This window comes from Melozone crissalis, unplaced genomic scaffold, assembly GCF_028551555.1.
Source record: "Melozone crissalis strain CALT ecotype California unplaced genomic scaffold, PUWL_Pcris_2 ptg000009l_1, whole genome shotgun sequence".
NCBI lineage: Eukaryota > Metazoa > Chordata > Aves > Passeriformes > Passerellidae > Melozone > Melozone crissalis.
In genome coordinates, this window is record NW_026535787.1 from 16,382,604 (window position 1) to 16,408,593 (window position 25,990).

General features: G+C 59.4%; 1 protein-coding gene across 4 annotated transcripts in view; it reads right to left on the reverse strand.

Annotated features, from left to right (window-relative positions):
* The window catches only part of ARAP1 (ArfGAP with RhoGAP domain, ankyrin repeat and PH domain 1), a 36,134-nt gene extending 11,634 nt beyond the window's left edge, over nucleotides 1-24,500 (reverse strand). For 3 of the 4 annotated variants that reach the window (XM_054270392.1, XM_054270393.1, XM_054270391.1), the window contains exons 1-14: nucleotides 24,283-24,500; nucleotides 16,373-17,103; nucleotides 9,692-9,855; nucleotides 8,115-8,182; nucleotides 6,746-6,849; nucleotides 6,059-6,229; nucleotides 4,424-4,493; nucleotides 4,041-4,161; nucleotides 3,729-3,934; nucleotides 3,269-3,375; nucleotides 2,987-3,186; nucleotides 2,804-2,889; nucleotides 1,487-1,669; nucleotides 360-534 (exon numbers count right to left, since the gene is read on the reverse strand). In XM_054270392.1, coding sequence (XP_054126367.1) covers nucleotides 360-534; nucleotides 1,487-1,669; nucleotides 2,804-2,889; nucleotides 2,987-3,186; nucleotides 3,269-3,375; nucleotides 3,729-3,934; nucleotides 4,041-4,161; nucleotides 4,424-4,493; nucleotides 6,059-6,229; nucleotides 6,746-6,849; nucleotides 8,115-8,182; nucleotides 9,692-9,855; nucleotides 16,373-17,025 — 2,308 coding nt within the window. In that variant the 5' untranslated portion in view covers nucleotides 17,026-17,103; nucleotides 24,283-24,500. Of the gene's footprint in view, nucleotides 1-359; nucleotides 535-1,486; nucleotides 1,670-2,803; nucleotides 2,890-2,986; nucleotides 3,187-3,268; nucleotides 3,376-3,728; nucleotides 3,935-4,040; nucleotides 4,162-4,423; nucleotides 4,494-6,058; nucleotides 6,230-6,745; nucleotides 6,850-8,114; nucleotides 8,183-9,691; nucleotides 9,856-14,384; nucleotides 14,434-16,372; nucleotides 17,104-24,282 lie in introns of those variants that run through there. The other variant, XM_054270394.1, reaches the window with a different exon arrangement.
* Between the last annotated feature and the right edge of the window lie 1,490 nt (nucleotides 24,501-25,990).

The following is a 25,990-nucleotide window of genomic DNA, read 5'->3' on the forward strand; positions in this document are numbered from 1 at the left end:
GGAATGTCCCTTGCCTGGAATGCCCACAGCATGCCAGGATGGTGTGGGAATACTCTCTCCTAGCCCTTCTGGTACCTGCAACGCCAGCCTGCATCACCAGCTGGGCTCCAGACCTGTGTTCCCAGCTGGCATTGAGCCCCCAGGGGTGCAGGGGTTCTCCAAAGCCTCTCTTCCCTCTCACGGGGTACACAGACCCTCGACAGTGCCAGCAGATGGAGAGCCTCCCACCAGGAAGCTGCTGGGCAGGACACAGAGCTGGGACCGGCTCAAAGCACAGCTGTGTCCCCCGGAACAGCCCAGCAGCAACTCCAGGAATGTTGTCTGTGGGTGTGAGCCCCTTCAAAGGGGCCAGCCCTTACCTGAGGTTTTGTTGTGCAGCAGGAACTCCATCTGCAGCCGCTGCCCACTCCTCTCAGCCAGGGCCAGGGGCGTTGGGCACTGGGGGTCCCCGGTGTCACAGGTCACCGATGCCCCACAGAAGAGCAGAGCCTGCGTCTCTGCCAGGTCACTGGTGGTGACGGCTGCACACAGAGCCTGCAGCAGAGCCAGGAGGCCCGTGCTCAAGCTGATGGCTCCCACCGAGGAGGAGGAGCAGGAGGAAACCCCCGGCAAAAGGAGCCGGGAGAGTTCAGCGAGCTGCCGGACCCCCGGCCGCCTCCCAGCCGCCTCCCAGCCGCCTGGTCAGAACAAAGGAGGCTCAAACTGGGAGAAAAAGTTTGGAGCCGGCAGCGAATCCCTCCCTTAAGGAGCCGGGGTGAAGTCATACAGCAGCGGGGCGGGCCGGCCAAGGCAGAGTAGGAAAACAAACAAGCCCACATGCGAATTCCCTTGGCTGACAGGGCCCCCCATGTACCCCCACCGCTTGTAAAAACACTGCAGAAGCCATGGCAGGGACAAAGCCATGGCGGAGCAGGAGGTGAAGGTCAGCAGCCAGAGTGCCAGGATGGCATTCCATGTGTCATATTCCTTGTGTGACCGCTCTGGCCTGGCACCCTGCCAACAGCCAGCGCTGGGAATGAGTGCCACAGGCGGTGATTAGGTGTGCTAGCCAGGTACTCCTGGGGAGGGATGTCACGCTGCCTCAACTGGGGTGTGCCCACAGCACCAGCTCCCCTAAGCCCCATCCAGCCCAGAGCTTGAACCCAATACAATTTCCAAGCCAGGGAGGAGTAAACCCTGGCACTGCCTGGCTTAGGTAGGGAGATCCCATTTCGGACAAGGCTCTCCAGCCTGGACATGAAGCTGGTTACACCCCACGGCAGAGATGTTACCCTGTCCCCACAGCGGGCTCATCCTTCCTGGAGACCCCAGACTTTGATTTGGGGTGCACAGTGAGGACACTGGGTGGGCAATGGAGGCTGGCGGGATACAGACAGGGAGGTGAGTTGGGCAGTCTGCTTGGACACAGTCTTCATTCCCCAAAGTGCCTCAGGACCCCATCTCAGGCAGAATCCCCAAATGGGTGCCCATCCCTGGGGGAACTGACCCTGTCGAGCTCCTCCTGGTTGCCGAAGAGAGGGTGGTAGTGACGGTACTTGCCCTCCCGGTATTTGGCGATGAGGAAGCGCCTCCTCTCCTGGCTGCCGCTGGTGGGGCTGATGGCCTCACTGGGAGGCACATTTGCAGCCCAAAACTGGTTGGCCATTATGTTGCCAAACCGCTGGAAGAGCTGTGGAAACAATGACAAGGAGACAGCAATGCGACCACACTGCTGGGGCCTGTGGGGGCTCTGCTGTGGGGCAGGGTGCTGCCCGGAGGAACAGTGGGGTGCAGGAAGAGCATGGGCGGTGTAGGGGAGTGGGCAGCGGGGGTGGGCAGGGTGCAGGTGCACCCACCCACCCACTGCAGGCATGCAACATCTGACGGCCCCCACAGCCGCCAGCTCCCCTTCCTGCCCTGGAAAAGCACATCTGGAAAGCAGCACCCAGCTGTGGGAGGCGGGGTGGTGCTCGGTACCCATGGGTACAGATTCAAAGCGCTTTTGGTGGCTCCTTGCCATCCCGCTACCCGCAGCTGAGCAATGCCATTAGATTTATCAGGAGATACACATCTCCTCAATACCCACGGGGCTCTGCCAGCAGCCCGCAGGTCTCAGGGCTGGAACGGGTGCATGCGAGAAGGGAGAAGGGGCGGTGCGAGCCGCAGCCCTGGGGATGCCGGGGTGGTTTCAGGCAGGGTTCCCAGAGCGGGGAGGGGAAGGGGAGCAGCCGCAGGAGCAGCTGGAAGCGTTTGGGAGCTCGGGGAGCAGGCAGTGCTGGAGGCGGGGGCTGCGCGGGTGGGACGCCGAGCAGGAATGCAGGATCTTAGCGGGATGGATGGGAAGAACGGAGCCAGCCAGGCTCGGCCGGCGGGAAATGGCTGCCAGGTTAGGTCTTGAAACGAATCCCAGCTGCGCCCGCCCACCCATTCCCGGCCCTGGCTGCGCCGGCACATTCCTCTGCGCCGGCGGCCATAGCGCTTCGGGGGAGTGCTCTGCCCCTGGGCCTACTCCCGTCCCACAGCCACGGCCCCACAGCCACGGCCCCAAGGACAAAGAGACACGTCTGTCTGTCTGTCTGTGGCACACAAGTGCCGCTTGTCCCTAGAGGCATGCTGAACTGGTGGCCAGGGGTCCACAGGGCCAGAATGAAAGGCTGCTGGGGTTCCTCTCCCTAGCCAAGCCACACCATGGTGTCCCCCCAAGGGCCTGGAATCAGCCTGGAAGAGCCGTGCCGTGCTCCAGCACCCCCCAGCCCACAGCTCCATAATGCAGAGGGAACGGCGTATTGCCCCCCAAAATGGCTTTTTGGGACTGTGCCACTACCTCAATCAGCTCCTCAGTCCACACCTTCCTGTCCATCTTCAAGCTGCGGACTTTGGTGATGCCAGGGCCCAATCCCCGGTGTTCCCCTGCCAGTGAGATGAGCCATTAGGGACCCATTTTGGGGTGGGAAAGGTCTGGGGGTCCCCCAGGGATCCCCATGTGTGCCCCTCTGGATATGGGTACCTGCACATCTCTTGCAGATGACAACGCAGAGGTTGATGGAGGCCCAGTCGGGTTTAGGGGAGCCGCAGTCGGCACAGAAGCGGTTGGACTCCACCGCCCAGATCCTCTCGGCCACCTCCGAGTTGGAGAGTGCCTCAGTGATGGACTGCTGCATGGCCTCCACCCACTCCTCCTTCTCCTGCTCCGAGTCAGCAGAGAAGCTGCCAGGAGGGATGGGAGTGAGATATACCATGGCTCGGGGTAGGCCGCACCCTCATCACCCCCTCCCCACCCTGGCCTCACCTGAAGATCCTGTATGGTGTGGTGAGGTCAAAGCTCCGGCGATCCACCTCCTTGACGTTCCCCACATTCATCTCAATGTAGGTGATGCCAATCCCCAGCCGATAGTCCTGGTGGGGAGCGTGGGCAAGGGATGAGGGGGGGATGCATGATGGGTTCCAGTGCCTGGGAGCTGGGGTAACTGTGTCCCTTCACTGCCCAGCTCTCATCCTGGGTGCACCTAGGGTGCCACAGACTCTGGCAGCAGCTACAGTGGGTGTCATGCTCCTGGGAGATCCCAAGGCTCAGAGCTAGCAGAGAGGGAGGGCTCAGAGGGCAGTACCCAGTGGCTTCTGTGCTGTCCCTATTTGAGGGATGGTGGCAGGCCTGGTTGCCCTGGCTCACTGCTGCTCTGCTCAGGCTGGCAGTGCAAAGGCAAGGGGCATCAGGGTTTGCACAGTGCCACACACCCCCAGCAACCCACCTCTGCATTCTTGTAAAGGAACACTTTGTCCCCAGCCACCACCACAAAGAGCTTATGCTTAAAGCCCCGCAGCTCCAGGAAGCCACTCTTATCAGCTGGCTCAGTGGCACTGTCAGTGGCTAAGGACATCGATGTCCTCACTGCAGCTTTGCCCTTCCGCTCCTCCGCAATCTGCTGCAGGGTCCGGATCCACTCATTACGGTCTGCTGTGGGGCCAAAGGCGAGACAGGATCAGCCTGAGCCCAGGAGCCATCCCCTGGGCTGGGAAGGGAGAGGAGCTGGGGAACAGGGACCCCTGTCACTGTCACTCACCATCATTCTCAGCCCGGAACACGAAGTTGCGGTTGTTGGTGACAACCTCAAATTTCTGGTCCCCAACACTGGAGACGCGGGAGATGGAGGAGACGGGGATGAGCCGCTTGGAGTAGGTATCCTGGGTCAGGGAGTGGGAGACACGCTGCTCACGTCTGTGTCAAATGGGGCTGTTAGTGCCCCAGGCTCCCAATGCTCCAGCTCCAGTGTCCAGGAGGCTCTGAGCCTCATCCCCAGCACCCAGCCATGGCTGCTCCCTGGGATACTGACCCTTGGTACAGCCACATCTCTGAGCTGGGATGCTCAGAGGGAGGTGGCCCTGCTGGGGCAGCTCCTCTGCCACCTTCTCATCCCAAACCCCAAGATCCATCTTCTCCACCCACCTTTTCACTGTCGAAATAGCGGAGGTAGTCAGGGTCAAGCTTCACCCAGCGCCTCTGGTAGATGTAGGACCTGGGAGGGGACGGGAGGGACCCATTGGAGGGGATGCCCTTGAACTCAGGATGATTCTGCTTGCGTGTTCACGCCCCAATTGCCAAAAGCCTGGGGCCACCTCGGCATTGATCCTGCCCTGTGTCCCCAGCTCTCAATGTTCCCAACCCCCCCATCATATGCCACGTTCCCAGCCCTCCATTCTGCCTTGTGTCCCCCCACCCTTGGTCTGGTGCTATATCCCCAGTCCTCTATCCTGCACAGGTATAAGAGGCCTGTCCCAGCCAGCCCTTGAAGTCCCCAGCCCTTGATCCTGTGTGTTCATGTTGCTGTTTTGGATAGCAATGGGGACTTCTTGCTTTCTTCCAGGCACCATTAAAACATGGAGCTGAGAACAAGGGCTGCCCCTAACAGCTAGGCAGGATTCAATCCAGGAGACACATTCCAGGAGGGGTCAGTGGCACCAGAGCAGAGGGAGAAGCCATGCATCTCTGTCAGGATGGGGATACAGATGAGAGGCAGGCCCCTCTGGGGGCTGAAGACAGCCCACCAGAGACCCCTCTGCCCTCCCCAGCTGAGAATGCAGACCAACCACAACAGGAAAAGGCAGAATACTCCTCAGCCCATAGCTTTAGCACTAGGGCTGCAGGAGGAGCCAAGCCCTTTCCAACACAGCTCCAGCAAGCCCTGCCATGCAGCCCCCTACCAGCAATGAACATCCAGATCCCCCCATGCTGGTGGGGCTGTGGCAGCAGGGACATGGTTGCTCAAGGGCTTGTTTACTCAGCAAAGGTTTGCTGGAGCAGGGGTTTCCCAGGGACCTTCCAGCTGCTCTCATTTCCCCAGCAGCACGGCTGCTCTGTTGCAAACAGCTGAGCTTCCTCCTCCTCGGTGGAACTGCTGCCTCGGGGCTTACTAGGAGCCCACATTAAGAAGCTCCCATTGCATCTCCTGCATGATTGTTGCCTCTCAGCTAGTGCAGGGGCTCTTTGAGTGGGCTGCCTGTGCACACTGTGCTGGCTGTGCTCACTAGACTCCCTGGGGATCACTGGCTCCCCATGACTCCCTGGCTCGCTCACCCTGCAGCACAGAGACACAAGCCCAGCACTTCCCCTGTTTTACTGCTGCACCCTGACTATCCCCCATGAGCCCAAGATTTGGGGCTTCTATCCCATGGGATAGGGGCTATCACCACCTCCTCCTGCAGCAAACCCAGCAATCCCAAATGCATGGCTCAGCCCACACACCCCACCTCATTCCTGACAGCTTCTCTTGTGGTCACCACTATTCCAGGGCTCACCCAGAGGAGCAGCTCTTTTCCCACTGATGCAGGGTCTGAGAGGAAGGTCGAGCTGCAGCCTCCCCTTCTCAGCAAAGTCAGTACAACAACTGGTGAGAGAAGGCTCTTTCACAAAAAATGGGTGTTTCTAGCCTAAATCACAGGTTAGAAGGGAGTGGAAGGAACCCCCTAGCAATGGATTTTCACCAAAGCAAAAGCACACCTCCATGAGCAGGAATGTCAGGTGAGGAAAGGAGGGGACGATTACGCTTCTGTGTCACACAGGGACCCCCAGTACATCACTCACCCCTGTGGCGGGTTCTTGTCCAGCCACCCTTCTCTGATGGTGGGTGACAGCAGGCTGGTGGCACTGGTGTCCTCCATGCTGTCACCGAGCGTGCCGGGGCTGCTGCCCGGGAAGGTGTCGGGCACAGGCAGATGCAGGCTGGGCTCCCTGTCACTCCAGCTGCTGCCACCACTGGGGATGAGGAGCCGAGGGAGGGGGTTAAGAGCTGGCAGGTCCCGGGAGGGGCTGAGGTTCCCCGGCATGCTTCAGCCTCCCTGTGACCTTCCCTGAGGCACAGGCAATGCAGGCCAGCTGGATGCAAGCGGGGACACTGGGGACAGTCCCCTCAGTGGAGTCCCGGCATGTCCCCCAGTCCCAGGGACAGCCCAGGCCTGAGTCCCAGCTCTGGGAGGAGGGACAGAGGCACCCCTAAGAATGCAGCCCCAACCCAGTGATGGGCAGAGCTGCTCTCTGCTCACACACACTCACACGTACTCCCACGCACAGGTCCTGTCTGTGCCCATCTGTGGAGCTGTGCATGCCCAAAAGCCCTGACCTGCACACTCACCTGCTCTGCCGTGCACAGGAGCTCTGTGTCTGTGCTCACACCCCCCACACAAACGAAAACACCTCCTAGTACACACACAGAGCACGTCAGCAGCATCACATACACGTGCCCTGCACACAGCACGGCAGCCAAGCTCGTACCTGGCAGGGGATGCACTGGGCTGGTCCTCACCAAACTCATCTTCACTGAAGAGGCTGTTGAAACGCACAGAGCGTGGTCGCCCCATCCTCAGCTCAGTGTCCTCCTGCAGAGACACACATGGGTGACAACTGGGTGTGACCGTGTTCACAGGGGTCCCAGGACGAGGGAAGAGACAAGAATCTTGACTCCATGTTTCAGAAGGCTGAATTATTATTTTATGATATTTATTAAAAGAAAATGATATATTAAAACTATACTAAAAGAATAGAAGAAAGGATTTCATCAGAAGAATAGAAGAACGAATTTCATCAGAAGGCTAGCAAGGAATAGAAAGGAATGGAATGATAATAAAATTTTTTGATTGACCAGAGACTGACCAACTGGACTGTGATTGGCCATTAATTAAAAACAACCACATGAGACCAATCACAGATGCACCTGTTGCATTCCACAGCAGCAGATAATTATTGTTTACATTTCATTTCTGAGGCCTCTCAGCTTCTCAGGAGAAAAGATCCTAGCAAAAGGAGTTTTCTAAAATATGTCCGTGACACCTGGGGTCTCCTTGGGGCCACCACCGCACCGTGAGGGTGCAGGCTGGATGGAAGGAGAGGGGACACAATGCCATGTCACCAGCCCACCCCCAGCTCAGTGGGTGCCCACAGTGCCAGGGTGCCCAGGAAGAGGCATGCTGAGGCTCACAGAGAGAGGAAAGTGTAGCCAAGTGAGGAGCTGAACACCGGGATTTGGGATGCAAAGTCATTTATAGCAGCTAAAAATGTCAGAGCTTCATGAGAAATCTGGCATTGCCTCCTTGGCCCTGGTGTTCCCAAGCCAAGGTAGATGGGGCTTCAGGTGTTCAGGGAGCTCTGCAGCTTCTGGGGCTCCTCAAATCCATCTGTTCCCACCCCAGAGAGCGAGAGAGGCAGGTAGAAATTCACAATCCAGGGATTATATTCAAGATGCAGTGCTGGAGATGTCTGCTAGCACACACTGTGTGGTGTGCTGCACAGCTGGGGGTGCTCCCCAGAGGAACCAGTGAGTGCTTCCTGGGGACACGTGGGTGACACCTGGTGGGTGTGCCCCAGGGACCCTCGAGTCCCAGCACCACTGAAACACCTGATAGATACTTCCCAAGGACACTGAAGAGCTGAGTTCCAGCCCCCCTGAGAGACACAGTGGGTACTCCCTGGAGACCTGTGGGAGACGCAGTGGGTGCTCAGTGAGGCAGAACCCCTCTCTAGCCACTGCCAACATGCTCCTCCAGCCCTAACCAGTATCCCTGGATCATTCCAAGACTGGTACCTGTCCTTAGAGCCAGTCACCCTGCTAGCTCCTGCCCACCTCCAGCCCCACGGTGGGACCAACCTTGGCCATCTCCCCCGTCGGTCTGGCTAATTCCTCCTCCCACGCCGAGTCCTCGTAGTCTGAGTCATCTGACAAAGGAGAGGGAAGATACTGGGAATCAGCTGGGGTGGAGCAAGGGGTCCCAGTTCTCCCTGCTAGCCTGGAGCCTGTGGGGAGGATGATGCAGGCATGGCTGGCTTCCCTTCGCTTTGCCCTTGGCAAATAACAACCTCATTCTTGTGACAACAAAGGTTTTATCAAGGAGTTTGGGGAAGAGGTGGGAAAGGGCAAAGTCCCGCTAGTGGCACCTCCCAGCACTGTCCTGACACTCCTGGCCTCGCCAGAAGGGGACTTGGTGACACCAGCCCCAGCACCATGGCTCCATCCAGGCTCTCCTGTCTCTGCTGGGGGTTCCCAGGGGATTTTTCCACAGCTGCTTTGCCAGGGTGGATTCCCCTCCCTCCTCTCCCATTCCTTATCAGCTCCCGAGCTTGTGCACCATGGAAATGAGATCTCAGATGATGATGGGAGTGAGAGATGGTTCCTCCTCACCCAGCCTCCACATCAGCAGGAATCCTGGTCAGAATTGTAACCCCACAGGGAACAAGTGGCCCCCAGAGAGCCTGGCCCTGGCAGACACCCACTCCCAAATCCCACTGAGAATCTGGGTCAAATTCCTCCCAAAACCACAACCCAGATGATGGTGTTTGGGCCCTGGCAGCAGGTGAGGATGTTCTCAGGCTGCAGGGGGTGAGGGGTGCAGGTAGGTGCTCACCTTGGCACCACAGAAACCCCCTGCAAACTCTGCATCCCAAACCCATCAGGGTGGGAGCAGCTTTCCTCCATGCACTCCCAACAGATAAGCTCTGTCCTGATAACATGTTCACAGCTTCTCCCAGCTTCTGAAACACACCCCAGATCCCAGTTAAACCAGGGCTGCTCCCTGCAGGGCTGCTGGCCTTGAGAGGCACCCAGCACCCCACACAACCCAGCCCTTCCCCTTCCTTCCAGCAGAGCTGTTCCAGCTGAAGTACAGTCCAGCCAGGGCTGCACCCTGAGACCAAACCTTCACCTCTCCATGGGGGTCCCCAGCTCAGCACTGCTCCCTGCAGTTGGCTGAGCCCCAGGGACACCCTGAGGGAGATACAAAGGCATCCTGGGATCCCAGAATCAAGGACATCTGCATTTCACCTCCCAACAGGTTCACTTTTCCTCTGTGAGTGAGTGTGGGTGCTGGAAGCACCCACAGAAACCTTTGCTCTGCCCTAGGAGAGGCTGCACCCAAACCCCCAGTCCACATCTCCCATCCCCTGAAACTACCACCCACGTCTTACACCCCTTACACCCCTTCCCTGAAGTGCCCAGCTCAGACCTCACACACCCTAAATCCCCCAGCCCAGGCCTTGCAGCCCTGACTCTCCCAGCCCAGAAGACAAGAAAGGGGAGAGAGAAGAAAGAGACCACAGCAAGGACAGAGGAACAAACTGCCAAGAAGGCAGGCACAGCACCCACGGGATGGATGCTGATGGATTGGCAGCCAGCTATCCCAAGGCAGGATTTGTGACAGAGGGAGAGAGGAGAGGGCCCCTGGTACTCACCAAACTCTGGCACGAAGGGAAGGCTGGCCTTGGAGGGCAGTGCCGGTGGCGTCGGTGCCGGTGGCGTCGGTGCTGGCGCCTTGCAGCGGGGCGGGGGCAGCGGGGAGCACAGGGTGGCACTGGCTGCTCTCTCAGTGATGGGCACCTCCTCCTTCACAGGGATGCTGTGGGGGAGAGGAGCAAGCACTGCCTTGTGCCAGCCCCTGCCTCACTTCCCAACCCTGACACACCTGCAGGGGGGTCACAGAGAACCCCCAAAAGGAACCAAACCCCAGCAGGCCCAGACCCACAAAGCAATCCCTAAGACCCCGGGGTAAAGACTTTCCTGTGCTTGGGTTATATGACTACTTTTGTAGCCTGGAAATGTTTTCCTGGCATCCAGCCTCACTCCCCTGTGTGTGCTTCACAGCCCAGGATCCTTATCTGACTCTGGGACACCTCAAGCCACCCACAGCCTTGAAGCCACATCCCAGAGCAGGTTGTTTTCTTTCCTCCAGTCTAAACAATGGCAGAGTTGCTTCCTTAGCTGTTTTGCAAGTGGCTGCAGGGTTCTTTGAGCAGGATGGGAGTCCTAGGGGTGCTCTGTGCCACCAGATTCCTTATGGTGGAGTGGACACTGGAGATCCAGGGTGGCTGCTACAGCAGCAAGAAATCCTGGAAATGGTGCTTTTCCTGGCTCAGTGAGGAATGCCCCCAGCCCCAAAACTTTGACCAGGGGACAGGGACCATGGGGACTGTCCTCCTCTGCACAGAGCCCAAGCAGCTGGGCTCAACCACTCCTACCTCCTATTCCTTGCTTCCTGCCTTCCTGAGACTGAAAAGTGACAGGCAATCAATAGAAACCTCTGGGGTAATGGTGTTTTCAAGGGCAGGAAATTAAGAAGTTTCTCTAGGGTACAAAAATACAAGGTACCTTTGAAGCATGGGCAGAAATCCACCCCAAGCCCTAGGCAGGTGAGCCCCAGGGGAGCTGCATGCTGGCACCATCCCCATCCTTGCCCCAGCTCCCTCCCACTGCACCACAAAAAGGAACAGCTGGTTAGACTGGGTATTGGGAAGTTCTTCCTTCTGAGGGTGGTGAGGCCCTGGCACAAGTTGCCCAGAGATGCTGTGACTGCCCCATGCCTGCAAATGTTCCAGTCCAGGTGGGATGGGGCTGGGAGCAACCTGGTCTAGTGGGAGGTGTCCCTGCCCTTGGCAAGGGGGGTGCAACTAAACAAGCTTTAAGGTCTCATCCAATCCAAACCATTCTGTGATGCCATGATTCCATGGCCAAGGATGCCATCAGCACGCCATGGTTTCTGGGGATGTGCCTCCCAGCACCATGGCTTGTGCACAAGAGCTTTCCCTTAGCTTGGGGTGAGCTGCAGAAGCAGCTTCTCCCTGGCTGGAGCAGGAAGCAGGGAAGGACGGGAGTGCTGGCTCTCCCTGGGTCAGCCTGACCTCATTTCTCAGCAGGCATTTCCATGGGAACCAGCCACAACCATCCATACATTAGGGAATGCTGGCAGGGAAGGAGGGGAGCATGGGCAGGGGAGCACTGCTCCCAACACCACCAGGCAGGAGCTGCCAGAGCACCCAGGTGTGCAGAGACCCAGAGACACAGAGGTGACAGTGCACAAGCCACAGAGCCTCCAGCAAGAGCCTGGTGGGGTCTGCATTGGTGCAGCCACCCAGGATGGTGTTTGCCCCCTGGGGTGAGGGTGGGGGGCTGCAACACAAGCCCCATGGCCAGCAGTGAGATGACAAGCCTCAGGCCAGGACAACGCCCATCTCCTGGATGGGGACTGCTCAGGAGGGTTCTGGCTCAGCCCCAGTCCTGTGCAGCCCCAGCCCCACCATCCCAGGGACCAGCAGGATGGGCACCTCCAGAGCTCAGGCACAAATAACACCCCAGTTTCCCAAAACACCCTCCCCACTGCTCTGCCTGCCCACCTGTCACCATCTGCTGCTGTGGCATCACTGGGTTTCATGTCCCCCCATGGCTCCCTGGGGCAGTGTGGGTGCCCTGTCACCCCCTGTACCCTATCACCCCCTGTGCCCTATCACCCCCTGTACCCTATCACCCCCTGTGCCCTATTACCCCCTGTGCCCTATCACCCCCTGTACCCTATCACCCCCTGTGCCCTATCACCCCCTGCACTTCCCAGACCCCTCTGCAGCCATGCCCAAAGGATGCCAGTCCTGCTCCAGGCAGGGTCTGCCTGGTGCCACCTCTGCCATCAGACAAGTGGCAAACCAGTGCCTTATTTGCTGTCCCTTATCTGAGCAGCACCTTAATGCTACCCTTTATCTATTTACCCTTCATCTACCCTTTTATACCCTTTATCTAGGCCTCTCTTCTAAGGGGGGCAGAGAGGGCAGCTCTCACACAGCCACCACCACAAAGCCAAAGCTCTGCCCAGGCCACCACCCCTGCCCAGCTCACCCAGCCCTCCAAAAAGGAGTTTTCTGTCATCACCTCCTTGGACATCACTTTGTACAACCCCCTCTCCCCACCAGCTGCTCAGGGGGCTGCTCTAATCCCTAGATCACTTCCTGGGCATGGAGAAGGTGTGTCCACCCTCACTGACAGCCTCATCCCACAATCAGGATGCAGACATGCTCATGGGATCCTCTGGGGGATGTCCAAGTCTGAGTTGGCCAAAACTGTGGGGCTCACAGCCTCGCTGCTGGCACTGGGAAGGTGGAATGAAGTGCAGAAGTGGTGAGAGAGAGCTCCCAGTGTTGGACACAGCTGCTGCCATCAACCCGTGGCAGGTGGTATCTCACACATCCCACACCCAGCAGGGCTTGGACGATCCTGTCACCTCCTAGCACAGAAATGTTTGGGGTGGCCCCGGGTTTGGGGGGGTGGTGAGAACTCAGAGTTGAACATGGCCTGGAGGAAACCACAATATGGCTCTGCAAGCAGCTAGGAGGAAGCACCAGGGACCACGGCAGCAAGCCGGAAGTGAGGGGAGATGGGTGGATGGTGTCACCCCAGAAATGCCCAGGTCACTTGCTCTGCTCCCAGGCTGTTTGCATACACAGGGCTGCTCCAGCTCTTCCTCAGCCCTCACTCTCAGAGATCCCTCCCCTGTGAGAACCTCCACCTCCACATGGTGGGGTCTCATTCCCACTCAGAGACGGGGGCAGACCAATGCAGCTGCCTCACAGCTGATGGCAAAGAGCCCCAGTCGCAGCCTGGATGCAGTGACATCACCCTGATGCGGGCAGGTACCATCCAGACCTGGGCAAGCATCACCCTGATGTGGGCATCAGCTTAGCATGGGCAAGGATCATCCATCAGCCCCAACATGGGCAAGCATCCCCCACTGTGGTTGGTCCTTGGGCAGCCCAGCAGTATCCCCCCAACCCCCCATTTCATGTTCACTGGCTGCAGGGACCACAGGGGGCAGGAGATGGGTTGGGGCCAACAGGAGCACCCCAGGGCTGTGGAGTTCCCTCAGACACAGCACAGGGCACTGTGGCCAGTCACCCATCACTGCAGGGAGCCCCAGTGTGGATTGCTTCCCAAGCTCCCAGCAGAGGCTGCCCCGCACACAGAGCTGGGACCCAACACCCACCATAGGGTGACTCATATCCTCACCCTCCTGAATGCCCCCCTTGTCATGCCAGCTGTCCTGCACCACAGCACCTCCTCCAGCCAGGGCATGGCCAGGCACCAGCACGGGCCAAAGAGCCACAGAAGTATGGAATGGTTTGGTTGGGGAAAGACTTTAAAGCTTTTCTCATGCCATGGGCAGAGACACCTACAACCCCAGGTTACTCTAAGCCCCATCCAACCCAGCTCTGAACACTTCCAGGGATGGGGCAGCCCCAGCTTCTCTGGGCAGCCTGTGCCAGGGCCTCACTACCCTCAGAGAGAAGAATTTCTTAGGAAATCACAGCTCTTTATTTTTAAAATGTTCTCAAAACAAAAACCTACCTATAGCAAATATATTCCTGGTCATACAATTAAAGTGACTTTTGAAATCAGAGTTTTGGGGTTTGGCTGGTTAGTTCTGAACTCCCTAATATATCCACATAATACACATATAACATACGTATGGGTGCACAGACAGACTCCTGGATATATTCACTACAGCATCAAGATCTATGTGAGAAATATATATATATACACACACACCCACCCACCCATACATATTTTCTTTTGTTGCTACCAAGCACCAACACATACCTTGAGGTGTAATCTCTATGTTATGAGTGCATGACAGCACACCAGGTGCCGGGGCCCTGCGGCCACCCAGCTGTCCCGCACTGGCACAGTCCCCGGGGCTCTGCCACGTTGTCCCCAGAGTCCCCCAAGCCACGGGAGCACCCTTGTGTCCGGGGGGTGCTGTTCAGCCACCGCCTGGCCCATCCCATCCCGAGTGTAAGGGACCCTTATGCACCCCCAGATCCCGCGGGGCGGCTCCGGGGGGCAATCCCGGCCCCCAGTGCGCAGCCTGGGGGGTGCCGTGCCAGGATGGGCAGCGCCTGTCCCGCGGCAGGATGCCCTGGAGTCCCGGGGCAGCAGGAACCGGCAGTGCCCGTGGCTCACAGGCCAGGGCAGGAAACAGCAGCACGGCGAGAGGCGCACCCGGTAGCGCCGGCGGCGCTCGATCCCATCCCCAAAATCCCTCCGCCCCGGGCCCGCCGGCCGCCCCTGCGCGGCACGCCCGGCACCGCGCCCGCCGTGCCCCCCTACCTGGGCAGGTGACAGCGACCGCGGGGGGACCGAGCGGCACCGCGGGCAGGGCCGGGGGAGGCCGGCGGGGAGCGCAGCTTCTCACCCCGGCACTTCCTGCGGGCTAAAAACAGCAAAACTTCCTGAGCTGGCCGAAGCGGAGGCATGGCTAACACCAATTCCTCAGAATGGCCAGAAAGAGCCCGCGGCACGGCCAGCACCAGAACGCTGGCACAGCTGGCATTCAACACCCAGCATGGATGGCACTAAACCCACGGCACAGCTGGCACCAAACCAGCATGGACAGCACTAAATCACGGCACAGCTGGCATCCAACACCCAGCACGGACTGCACTAAACCCACGGCACAGCTGGCACCAAACCAGCATGGCAAGTACCAGAACACTGGCACAGCTGGCATCCAACACCCAGCATGGCAAGTACCAAACCGATGGCACATCCAGCACCAAACAGCATGGCAAGCACCAGAACGCTGGCACAGCTGGCATCCAACATCCAGCATGGACAGCACTAAACACATGGCACAGCTGGCATCCAACATCCAGCATGGATGGCACTAAACCCACGGCACAGCTGGCACCAAACCAGCATGGCAAGTACCAAACCAATGGCACATCCAGCACCAAACCAGCACAGCTTGCACCAAAGTGGCAGCCATTGGCCTCATCGTGCCCAGGCAGCTTTCTGGCCAGGGCAGGATGGAGAGTGGCTCCAGGAGGATTTGGGTGACTGTCTTGGTGCAGAAATGCAGTTCCTGGGGTGCCAGGATGGACACTGTTGATCTGAAGTCCAAGGAGCCCCAGGGACAGGTGCTGCCCACCCCATGGCATGCCAGCCCCCCCAAATCAGCTGCCTGAGTCCCCTCCCCAGCTCAGTATCCCGGCCCAGTCCCTGCAGGCAGGGGTCAGAGCACAGGCAGTGGGATCACCTCCACTCACCTTACCACAAAAAGCCCATTGGGACACAGGGATGGGAAGCTGGAGGGGAAACCCAGCCACCAGCCCTCCCATTCTCATCCTGACTGCACACATCCAACACCATCAGTCCAGCTGGATGGTCCCATCCAGCACCTTCAGTCAGGACAAACCCAGCCTCACTTCCAGGACCCCCCTGAGGGGACCACTTAGACACCCCAGCTCCAGGAGCATATCCCTTAGAGTCTGTGGGTCCTGGGGAGGTTGCAGAGAAGGACTCCTGGGGCATGGGGGCCACACCAGCCTGGTGACATTCCCTCACCTCATTCTGGGAGGGTGCTGGTACCCAGGAGCTTGTCTGCTCCCTCCAAACTGCATTCCCAGTTCTCATCCCCACATCTGCTTGTGCTCTGCAGGATTTGGGAGTGCACTGGGTGGTTGGGACATCAAAGGGGGGGCTGCAAGTGCTGCTGTCCCAAAATTCCAGCCTGCTCCCATGTCACCTGGCCACAGCAGCAGGCAGCAGCTTGCCCCATGCTCCCTGTGCGTGGCAGTTCGCTGCCTGGCACCCACTGGTGTCCAGAGTTCCTCAGGCTTCAGCACTGCCTACATTGCAGGTGGGGGGAAGGCAGGGCTCTGCATTGTTGTGGGATTGCACCCAACCCATGCCAGGCTGGGGTGACCTGGCTGACTGGGATGATCAGAGTGGATACATCCAGCTAGAGCCAAAATAAATATTTCAGCACCCCTCATCCTGGTGCTGGTAGCCAGGGAAATGTGCTGTGGCCTGGGACAGGGGTACCCCAGGGGTTGTGCTGGAGTCGGTGGAAGGGTTAGTACCCCCATGGGATGTACTGGGGCAGGGGTACCCCCAGGGGTTGTGCTGGGGTTGGGGGAAGGGTTAGTACCCACATGGGACATGCTGGGGCTGGGGGTACCCCCAGGAGATGTGCTAAGGTCTGGGGATAGCATAGGCAACCCATGTTGTGACCCCGAGGGTCCCACCCACATCCCAGCAGCCCCCCACACACAGACCCAGCCACCTTGGGGCCGTGTCCCTGCCACCCCCCTTACCTCCTGTGGGACACAGCCCTGGGGGGCAGCACGGGGGGGCGCTCAGGCACCGGGGGGCCCTTCAGGCTCTGGCACTTGGTTTCCACTTGGTGTCTCTTGGCCGGCAGTGGGGGTCTGGCCCTGCTGTCGGTGGGGGGCTTGTCCCCAAAGGCTGCTGGAGAGGGATCCTCCAGGGCTGGGAGATGGCTGCAGGACGCAGGGGGAGGCTCGGGGCTGTCCCCCGATAGCGATGGCGAGAATTTGAGGGGAGGGCGGCAGCCCACCCTTGGTGGGATGGGTGGGGGCAGCTGGGGGAAGCCTGCCCCCCTCTCCGGCTCCAACGGGGGGGTCCCAGCGGGCACCGGCGGGCACCGCGGCTCCGGCGCTGCCGCAGCGCTCGGGCGGAAGATGTGGCGCTTCATGGGGACAGGTCTGGTGCCAGGGGGCAGCTGAGTTCCGGCTGGCGGCGCCTCGGCGAAAGCTTTCTGCAAGCCCAGGAGGATGCGGCGGCGGTGGCCGGGCAGCAGCACCCCAAGGCGGGTGAGCCCCTCGTCCGTCAGAGCCCGGCAGTCCCACACCGACCACAGCCCGCTTTGCTGGAAGCTCTCCACATACTGGTCGAGGTGGACGGCAGACAGCCAGGCAGACACCGGCAGGGATCCCTCTTCCTCCATGGCAGGGGGCTGGCCACAGAAACCTGCACCACTCAGTGCATCTTGTGCTGCCAGCAAGGCTCAGGATGACATCAGGACCTGGGAATGGAGACAACAGGATCAGGATCGGTCCCAAAACACACACCAGGTGAAGCCTGGAGTCCCAAAACCAACATTCCCAGTGAAGCAACCTGGTTTTCCTATGGCCTCCAACCATGCTGTGTCCCCAGGATCACCCAGTCCCGAACTGGGGGCCTGCAGGAGTGCGGAAATGCTGGAGGGTCCCAGTTTAGGCATTGAAACATAGAGGTCATCCCTTTACAGATGAAGGCACCATGGGGCCCCAGCTTGGTCCCAGGGGTGACATTTGGGCTGTGGGACAGAGCAGTAGGGTATTATCCACATTGTGGATAATCAGGGAATATGCCTGAATATGCATGATTCAAGGGCAGGGGAGCTGTTGGCTGCATCTCAGGGCTGTCACCCTCTAGGATGCAGCTCCTCTGGTTTAAAGCAGCAAGGCAGGATAGGGTGACATGGACAGTTGGATCCAGAAGGCTGTCCCCTCTCCCACGCTGTCCCTATCACAGCCCGTGGCAGGGTGCTGTCACTGGAGCCCCCATCCCAAACCACACCAAACCCCTCCTCACAGACCATATGCCCACTATGGCATTGCTCCCAACTCCAGAGCCCTGCCTCTCCCTGGCATTGCTCTGGCATGGCACCACACCCTGGAGTGCTCGCAGAGCACCTTGCTGCTCACACCTAGCACAGTGCCCTTGTGGCATCCAGAGCGTGGGACATGGGGCTCATTGGTGTCCCAGCTCCTGCAGCAGAACACCCATCCCACACCATAGCTGTTGGCGGGGCAAATCCCTGTTATCCCCCAGGCAGCAGATGGGATGCCCTGCCCTTCCCACCCACCAGCATCACGGCCTCGGCAGGCTCCAGGCAGGAGGCAGATCCCGTCACGCCGGCACACACAGCGCTGCTCGTGACCCCGGCACCATCTTATTTTGTGTTTGCTGGAGGTTTCTCTAGACCTGCTAAGAAGGAGCCAGAGGATTTCCTGGAGCTGTAAATAGGCCAGTCTGATCTGCTGTCAGAGTCACATTTGCTGTGACTCAGGCAGGCCCCCCTCAGCAGCACTTGCGGTTTCGGTGCAAAGTGCACAGCTGAGCAAAGCTCGCTCTCAAGCCAGCACAAACTGGACACTGCCAGGGTCCCTGCAGCCAGTGAGACACCAGCATCCCTGCACCTGGAGACACCAGCATCCCAGTGGTGCTGCTGGGGTGTGGCCACAGTGCCACTTCCCTGGCACTTCCTGGCACAGTTTGGCTTTGCTTCAGGCTCCAAGGATCAAGTGTCCAAGGAAGGAGCAACAGTGCTGGCTGACCCCTGTGGCTCCTTGCTGGCAGCACCAGAGAAATCAGCAGCACCCAGGACCCTCCCAGCACCCATAAATCCCTGATTCAGAATAAAATCCCTGGTCCCAGCACCACAAAAACCCCTGATTCAGAATAAAATTCTTTCTTCCACCTCCACACCTAGAAAGTGCTCATCTATTACTGAAAATGTGATGGTGCCGGGTGACATTGCTGTCACCACATCCCAGTGACACCAGCACAGGCAGGCTCCACCCCAGCTGGGCACTGGCTGTGGAGGAGCAGAGGGAAACACAGTGACAGCAGGATGGGGCTCCCACAAATGTCCCCCATCCTGGCTACAGCCAAGGAATTGCCACCAGTGTCACCCACTGACACCGGTGGCAGCATCCCCAGCTGTGCCAGGACATGGATGCAGTGGTGGGACAGAGCTGGCAGGAAGGGACAGCTGCACCAGCACTCACCACTGGCGCTGTCCCAGCACTATCTGGGGTGGCTGAGGGCCCTCCCTGCTGCTCACCAGGGACAGGGATGGGGACACAATGCCAGCGAGGGAAGTCCCCGGTGTGCTGGGCTGGCAGCTCCCGTTGCTGTCGGGCCCTTTGCCCTCACCAAGTAAATAATTCATCAGGCCTCTGCTAGGTTCCCTCCTCCAATCATTAATCATTTAACCTCTGTGCTAAACAAGATGAGGATATTCCAGAAGCAAAACCAAGACAGGGAGATGCTGTGACCCAGCTGGCTGCTGGGGTTTGGGGGGGTGACCCTGGCTGTGGCCCCTGCCCAGCACAAATCCTCCCAGTGCTGACCTACTGCATTCCTCTCTGGGATTAGGCAACACCACAGGGGCTGTTTTGTAAGAGACTTAAAGGCTGGACAAATGGTGTGAGGAGGGAATGGCAAGGGCTGCCAGCACCCTGGCACTGTGGCTGGTGCTCTGGGGGGATAAGTTAGGATGCCAAAATACCCCTCAGCCCCATCCCAAACCCAGAGCCCTCACTCTCACAGTGCTGGGGATGAAGGATCTGGGGGTGCCTGGTGCTGGTTCCCTTTTTCTGGACCAAGGGGCTCAGCAAGCCCCTCTCTCCCCAAATTTGGGTGTTGGCTGCTTTTCTGGAGGCTTCTGCAGCTACCCCAGCCCACCAGATGCCCTCAGCTCAAGAGAGCATTTGTGATTCACATTTTCCCCCAGCAGAGCTGAGCATGCTGGCCCCAGAGAGTAGCCCCCTGTGATGCAGGGGTGTGCCTACCCTCCTCCCACTGCATCCCACCACTCTCAGGGCTCTGAGCTTCCCAACCCTCAGGTAGGGCACTAATGAGGGCTGGGCTTGCTCGATTAAGGAGCTGTGCATGCCATGGAAGCTATGGGCTCTGACTGAAGTGACAGGCGAGCACGCTTCCTTCACTGGCTCCAGCTTCCCCTGGGTAATCACTGTTACCCCTAACAACGTGCCAGGAATCCAGCAGTGTGACCAGGGCCATCAGGATGTCACTGACAGAGCTGCACTCAGCACCCAGGCACCAGGTAATGAAGTGGTGGCCATCCCACAGCTCCTCCCTGCCACAGAATAGTGGCCATGAGCCAGGAAAATCCAGCACAGGAGCCCTGCTGGGTGTTTGGCACCCACTTGATTATCTAGTTCCCACTGCAATTCCTCCTCCAGTGCAGGCAAACCCTGCCTGCGCCCCATGTTCCCCTTGCCCAGCTCTGTGGGCTCGTTAATCAAGGAAAGCTCATTACCAGCACAGGTCCCTGGGCTCAGCAGCAGCAGCAGGAGGTGGCCAGCCTGCCCGTGGTCCAGCTGGAGCACTGGAGGTTTGCCCAGGGGTCTCTGCCTGCCCCGGCACTTCCTCAAACGCCACCTCAGCGATGGGAACTTTCCGGAAAGCCGAGCAGAGCTCTGAGCTAGGATGTGGTGCAAGAGCCCAGCAGAGCTGTGAGGCCTCAGTGTGGTGAGGCACTGACCACAGCTGCCATGAGAAGGCTGGATCTGAGGTGCTGTGAGCCCTGGGTGACAGAAGGACGGGGCAGGGCTTTCAGCAGGAGAGGAAGGAAGAGCCAGGCAGGGTGATCTCTGGGAAGTGAGAGCTCAGCACTGCTGCAGCAGGAACCAGGTATCAAGGACAGGGCGTTGTGGGGCTGCAGGACAAGCTGAACTCTGGCCACTGGGCCGAAAGGGACAAGCAGGCAGGTGGCTCCCATGTCCAACAACCCTGGCCTCCTGTGGATTCCCTGAGAGGGGAGTAAGCTGTAACCCACCAGAGTAAAGCCAAGTGGCAGAAGGACCTGTGGGAACAGGGGGAAGGGGCTTCTTCAGCCACCAAGCTCCAGCAGCACTGAGCAACCAGACTCACACTACAGCAATTTTTACCCTTTCCTGCCTAAATTAAGGAGAGATCCTCAGCACTAAAGCCACAGCCAGCCAGAATGAGGCCAATGTCACCAGTGTCCCTGCTGGATCCAGGGGGGTGAATGTGATGTCCCCAACAGACCTCTCAGGGACACTGCAGATTCCCCACCCAGCTGGGAATCGAAAGCACCACATCCTCACCCTGAAACTGCCCAAGCAGGATCCTCAGCAAGCAGTGATTACCCCACACTCCACAGACCCCTTCCCACCCAAACCCTCCACACCCCACCTCAGTGGGTGCCCACCTGCTCAGCAGCACCCGAGGTATTTCCTGGGAAGGTGAGGCTTTTTCATTTTCAAGATCTTCTCAGCCAAAGAAATTGCAAATTATATTCAAACCCCCCCAGGCACTGTTCAGGGATCAAGTTCAGGCTTGTGGAATCACAATCTAGAGGTGGAATTGCTTCTCTGGAGCCTCCTCCCTCTGCCATGAGTTGCCATTTCCAGGTGGTTCATGTGAAGAAGCCAGAAGGCACACACACACACACACACACACACACACACACACACCAGGGTGTGCCCAGACAGGGGAGCTGCTTCAAGCCAGCTCTGTGTGCATAGAGGGTGGGAGGTGGGCAGTGATGAGGTGGGTGAGGAGTTAGGAATAAGGGGGCAGGAAAACTGAGGGTTCCTCACTTCCCCAGGGTCCCACCTGCATTCCCCTTCCTCCATGGAAGCAAAACCTGGGAGGGTGAAATATGTCCCAGGCTGTGGCACCAACAAACAGATGAGTTTGCATCAGCAAACAGCATTCCCTTCCAAGGTGTTGCTGCCTGCCTCAAAAATCTAGCCAGAAAAGGGGCAAATACAGCCAGAAATTAGCAAATCCAGTAAAAAACCGTGGGGAATCCGACCAGAAATGAGGAAATTCAGCCAGAAAATGGGTAAATACATCTGGCAATGCTGTCACTACCCACTGAGTTCCACTGGAATGCTCTCAGCTCCTGACACACTTTATGGAAGCTGCCAGCAAACTAGGTCAGGAAGCCAAACCCCACGTGCACAGCCACCCCAGAGGAGCCCCAGTGTCCCAGGGTCTGGGGATGCTGAGGGGGGGCTGTGCCAACAGCCTGGCTGCAGAGGATGGGACTCTGTCCCTGATGGGTCCCCCTGGGAAGCAGGGCACCTCCTTCCTCCATGAGAAATCAGCCCCATTACCAGCACTACAACCATGCAGGTCCCTCTTTCACTTTCTCATAAGTGGGAAGTGAAAGTGTCGTGGGAAGGGGTGACCCCTCCAGCTGTGGATGGGGTGCACCCTTTTCCAGCCCTGATGCTCTCCAGCCTCTGCTTCATGCTCATTGGGGTGCAGCTCTAGCCCATGCACAGGCCCTGTCCCCACAGCAGGGTGACACCATACTGGGGCCATCCCCTGGATCCCCCTGGCCACCACAGCACTGCAGATAAGCCAAGGCAGGGAGGGGATGCTGCAGCAGGGACAGAAGCACAGGGACCACCAACCACATGCACCCACTCCCCCTTTGTAAAAGACTTTCTACACAGCTAGGCTCTCCCTCACCTGTAGATTTGGGGGGCCCATCTGCAAAGCGCCCCCAAGCATCAAAGCCCCCACTGCCAGAGTCCTGCCACAGGAGCTGCATCACTCCCTGCCTCCCACAAGACACCCCCAAAATCTCCAGGGCTCACCTTGTTCTGAGGCTAAGTTCTGGCAGCAAACACATCCTCAATACTGTTATAAATATCCCTATCCCTGATGTCCTGGCTGTGGCCCAAAATAACACATCCCCAGTAGCTGCTGGAGCACCCCCAGAAAGGCACCATAAGCTCTTGGAGGAGTTTTCCTTGCTACCTTTCTCCCAGCACCCCAGAATAGCTACCCACCTCTAGCACTCAGCTCTGTGCCTCCAAAAATTGGCTTTTGGGGCTGAACCCACAAATTAAAATTGCTGTCCCTGCAGTGGTGCTGGACCTAGGAACCCTCTGTGCAGGCGCAGCCCGTGGGCACCCCAAACCCCAACCCGATGGCCCCAGCAGTGTGAAGGTGTCCCGTGGAACCAGCTTGCCATTACTGCAGGACAAACCAACCACCATCCCAGTTCCAGCTGCACAGCACTGGAAAAGCTCCAGGCCTCGCCAGACAGACTGGGAAGCAGTGAGGAAGAGGAGGAGGAAAGCAAGGGAAGCCCACTGCCAGCATCAGCTGGCATCTGGGTGCTGTTGGTGATGGTTAGTGTGGCACAGGCATTGCTGGCAGGGACCAGCAGCTGACGCTGGTTTTTGGCTATGAACAGGGACATGCCAGATCCCCAGCAGAAAACAAATCTGCCAGCTGGGCCCTCGGGGTCCCCTTGTCCCAGCTTCACCCCTGGCATGGGCAGCACAACCACCCAGTGTCCCCCAATATGTCACTCACCCCAACCAGGCAACAGGAATGGGGGCTGTCAGCAATGCCAGGGCTCCCTGGAGACTGGGGCTGAGCTGGGTTATACTGGGGCTGAGCTGGGGGCTGCTCAGGGGAGCTGGGATATACTGCAAGTGAACTGGGAAGGCTGGGGTTAAACTCGGGTTAAGCTGAGATGTGCTGGTATTGAGCTGGGAAGTGTTGGGGTGAATTGGAATATACTGGGGAGGAGCTGGGACGTGCTGGGGAATACTGGGATTAAACTGGGATGAACTGGCTTTGAGCTGGGATGCGCTGAGGTGAACTGGGGTGTGCTGAGATTTAGGGGGAGTGCGGTGGGAATGAGTTGGGGTCTGCTTGGGGGCACCTGGGGAGTAGCAGGGTTCAGCTGGAGCGTGCTGGGGGTGAGCTGGGATTGAGCTCGGGTGTGCTGGGGGTGAGCTGGGGGTGAATTGGGGGTGAGCTGGGATTGAGCTCGGGTGAGCTGGGAGTGAGCTGGGATTGAGCTCGGGTGTGCTGGGGGTGAGCTGGGATTGAGCTCGGGTGTGCTGGGGGTGAGCTGGGAGTGAATTGGGGGTGAGCTGGGATTGAGCTCGGGTGAGCTGGGGGTGAGCAGGGATTGAGCTCGGGTGAGCTGGGGGTGAGCTGGGATTGAGCTCGGGTCTCCTGGGGGGCAGCTGGAGCATACTGGAATTGAACCAGGGTTGAGCTGGGATGTGCTGGGATTGCAGTGGGGGGGTCTGGGGGTGAACTGGAGCATACTGTGATCGAGGTAAGGTGTGCTGTGAGCCAGCTGGGGCGTACTGGAATGTGGCTGGGGAGTACCGGGGCTGAGCTGGGGCATACCGGGGCAATCTGCAGCACGAGTACCCAGCCGGGGGGGTTGGGGAGGGCACACCACTGCTGCACTGAGCCAGGGAACAATCCATACTCCCCCCACCGCCCCAGCAGCTCCCAGTATCCCCAGTGCCCCCCTGTGTGCCCACAGAAACACGTGGAAAGAAACACGACCTCCCCCAGGAGAGAAACGGCGCAGAGAAGGCAGAGTGTCCCCCCTCCCCGGTCCCCTGTCCCCGCCCGAGCCGGGGGTGCCCCCGCAGCCCCCCGGAGCACCCGGTACCTCTGTCCGGTGGCAGCGGCGGCTCCCAGAGGATGCCGGGGCGCTTCCCGGGGCGGGGGCACTCCGGGCCCCCCTTGCCAGGCCCGGGCTTGTTCCCGCACGGAGCTTTGGCTGCCTCATGGAAACAGGATTCAAGGGGAAAGCTGCCAGGACTTCCCCCAAAAAAATAATGAACGGGTTGCGCGTGGGCTTCTTGCCTCCCCGCACAATTCCCAAGGTCTTAGTGGGGGGTAAGAAGGAGAGTGGGAGGGCGGGGGGACACAGAGGGGACGTGGGGTGTCCATGGCCAGCCCTCACGGCTGCCCGGCCTGGGACAATGGTCCTTTCATCCGGCGCTCAGGGACCGGGACACGCTGGCTGCCGGCTCCGGGGGTGGCAGCCCCCCCTGCTCGGCCCCTCGCCCACGCGAGGCCAGGGCAGGAGGGGCCAGATCAGCCCCACAACCCGGCCATGCTGCTGCTGCTGCTGCTGCTGCTGCTCAGGGGGCCAGGCTCAGCCCCACAGCCCGGCCATGCTGCTGCTGCTGCTGCTGCTCAGGGGGCCAGGCTCAGCCCCACAGCCCGGCCATGCTGCTGCTGCTGCTGCTGCTGCTCAGGGGGCCAGGCTCAGCCCCACAGCCCGGCCATGTTGCTGCTGCTGCTGCTGCTGCTCAGGGGGCCAGGCTCAGCCCCACAGCCCGGCCATGCTGCTGCTGCTGCTGCTGCTGCTCAGGGGGCCAGGCTCAGCCCCACAGCCCGGCCATGCTGCTGCTGCTGCTGCTGCTGCTGCTCAGGGGGCCAGGCTCAGCCCCACAGCCCGGCCATGCTGCTGCTGCTGCTGCTGCTGCTGCTCAGGGGGCCAGGCTCAGCCCCACAGCCCGGCCATGCTGCTGCTGCTGCTGCTGCTGCTGCTGCTGCTCAGGGGGCCAGGCTCAGCCCCACAACCCGGCCATGCTGCTGCTGCTCAGGGTGCCAGGCTCAGCCCCACAGCCCGTCCATGGTACTGCTCGGGGGGCCAGATCAGCCCCACAGCTCGGCCATGCTGCTGCTCAGGGGGCCAGGCTTAGCCCCACAGCCCGGCCATGGTGCTGCTACTCAGGGGGGATCGGCCAGGGGCAGGAGGGGCCAGGCTCAGCCCCACAGCCCGGTCATGGTGCTGGTGCTGCTCAGGGGGCCAGGCTCAGCCCCACAGCCCAGCCATGGTGCTGCTGCTCAGGGGGGCTCGGCCTGGGGGCCAGCGTGAAATACCCCAAAAAGCTCCTTTACTGCCTGCATCCCCCCTACTCCACCAGCCCACTACCGCTCCCTACCCCACTCCCCAGAGCCATCACATCCCCCACGTTATCCCATCCTGCTCCCCAGACCCAATCACACATCCCTGCTCTCCTATCCCGGACCTTTGGATCCATCTGGGGGGATACCCTCCCAGAGCCTTTGGCAGAGGATAAGGGTGCCATGGCCTTACCCACTTCGGGGGTGTCACACAACAAAGTCCTGTCTGAGACCCCAGGGGCCCGCAGCAACGCCTGATCCCTGAAGTGCTGAAGCCTTGTAGCCCTTCCCAGGAGCATTTCAGGGATGACCCATGTCAGCACCTGAGGATGTGCCCAGCACAGCCCTTAGATCACTGCCCCCTCCAGTGATCCTACCTGTGTCCCAGCTCTTCTCAGCCCCCCTGGCACCAGACATGTTCCAGAGCATATTCCTTTTCCCTTTGGAGCCATCTTCTC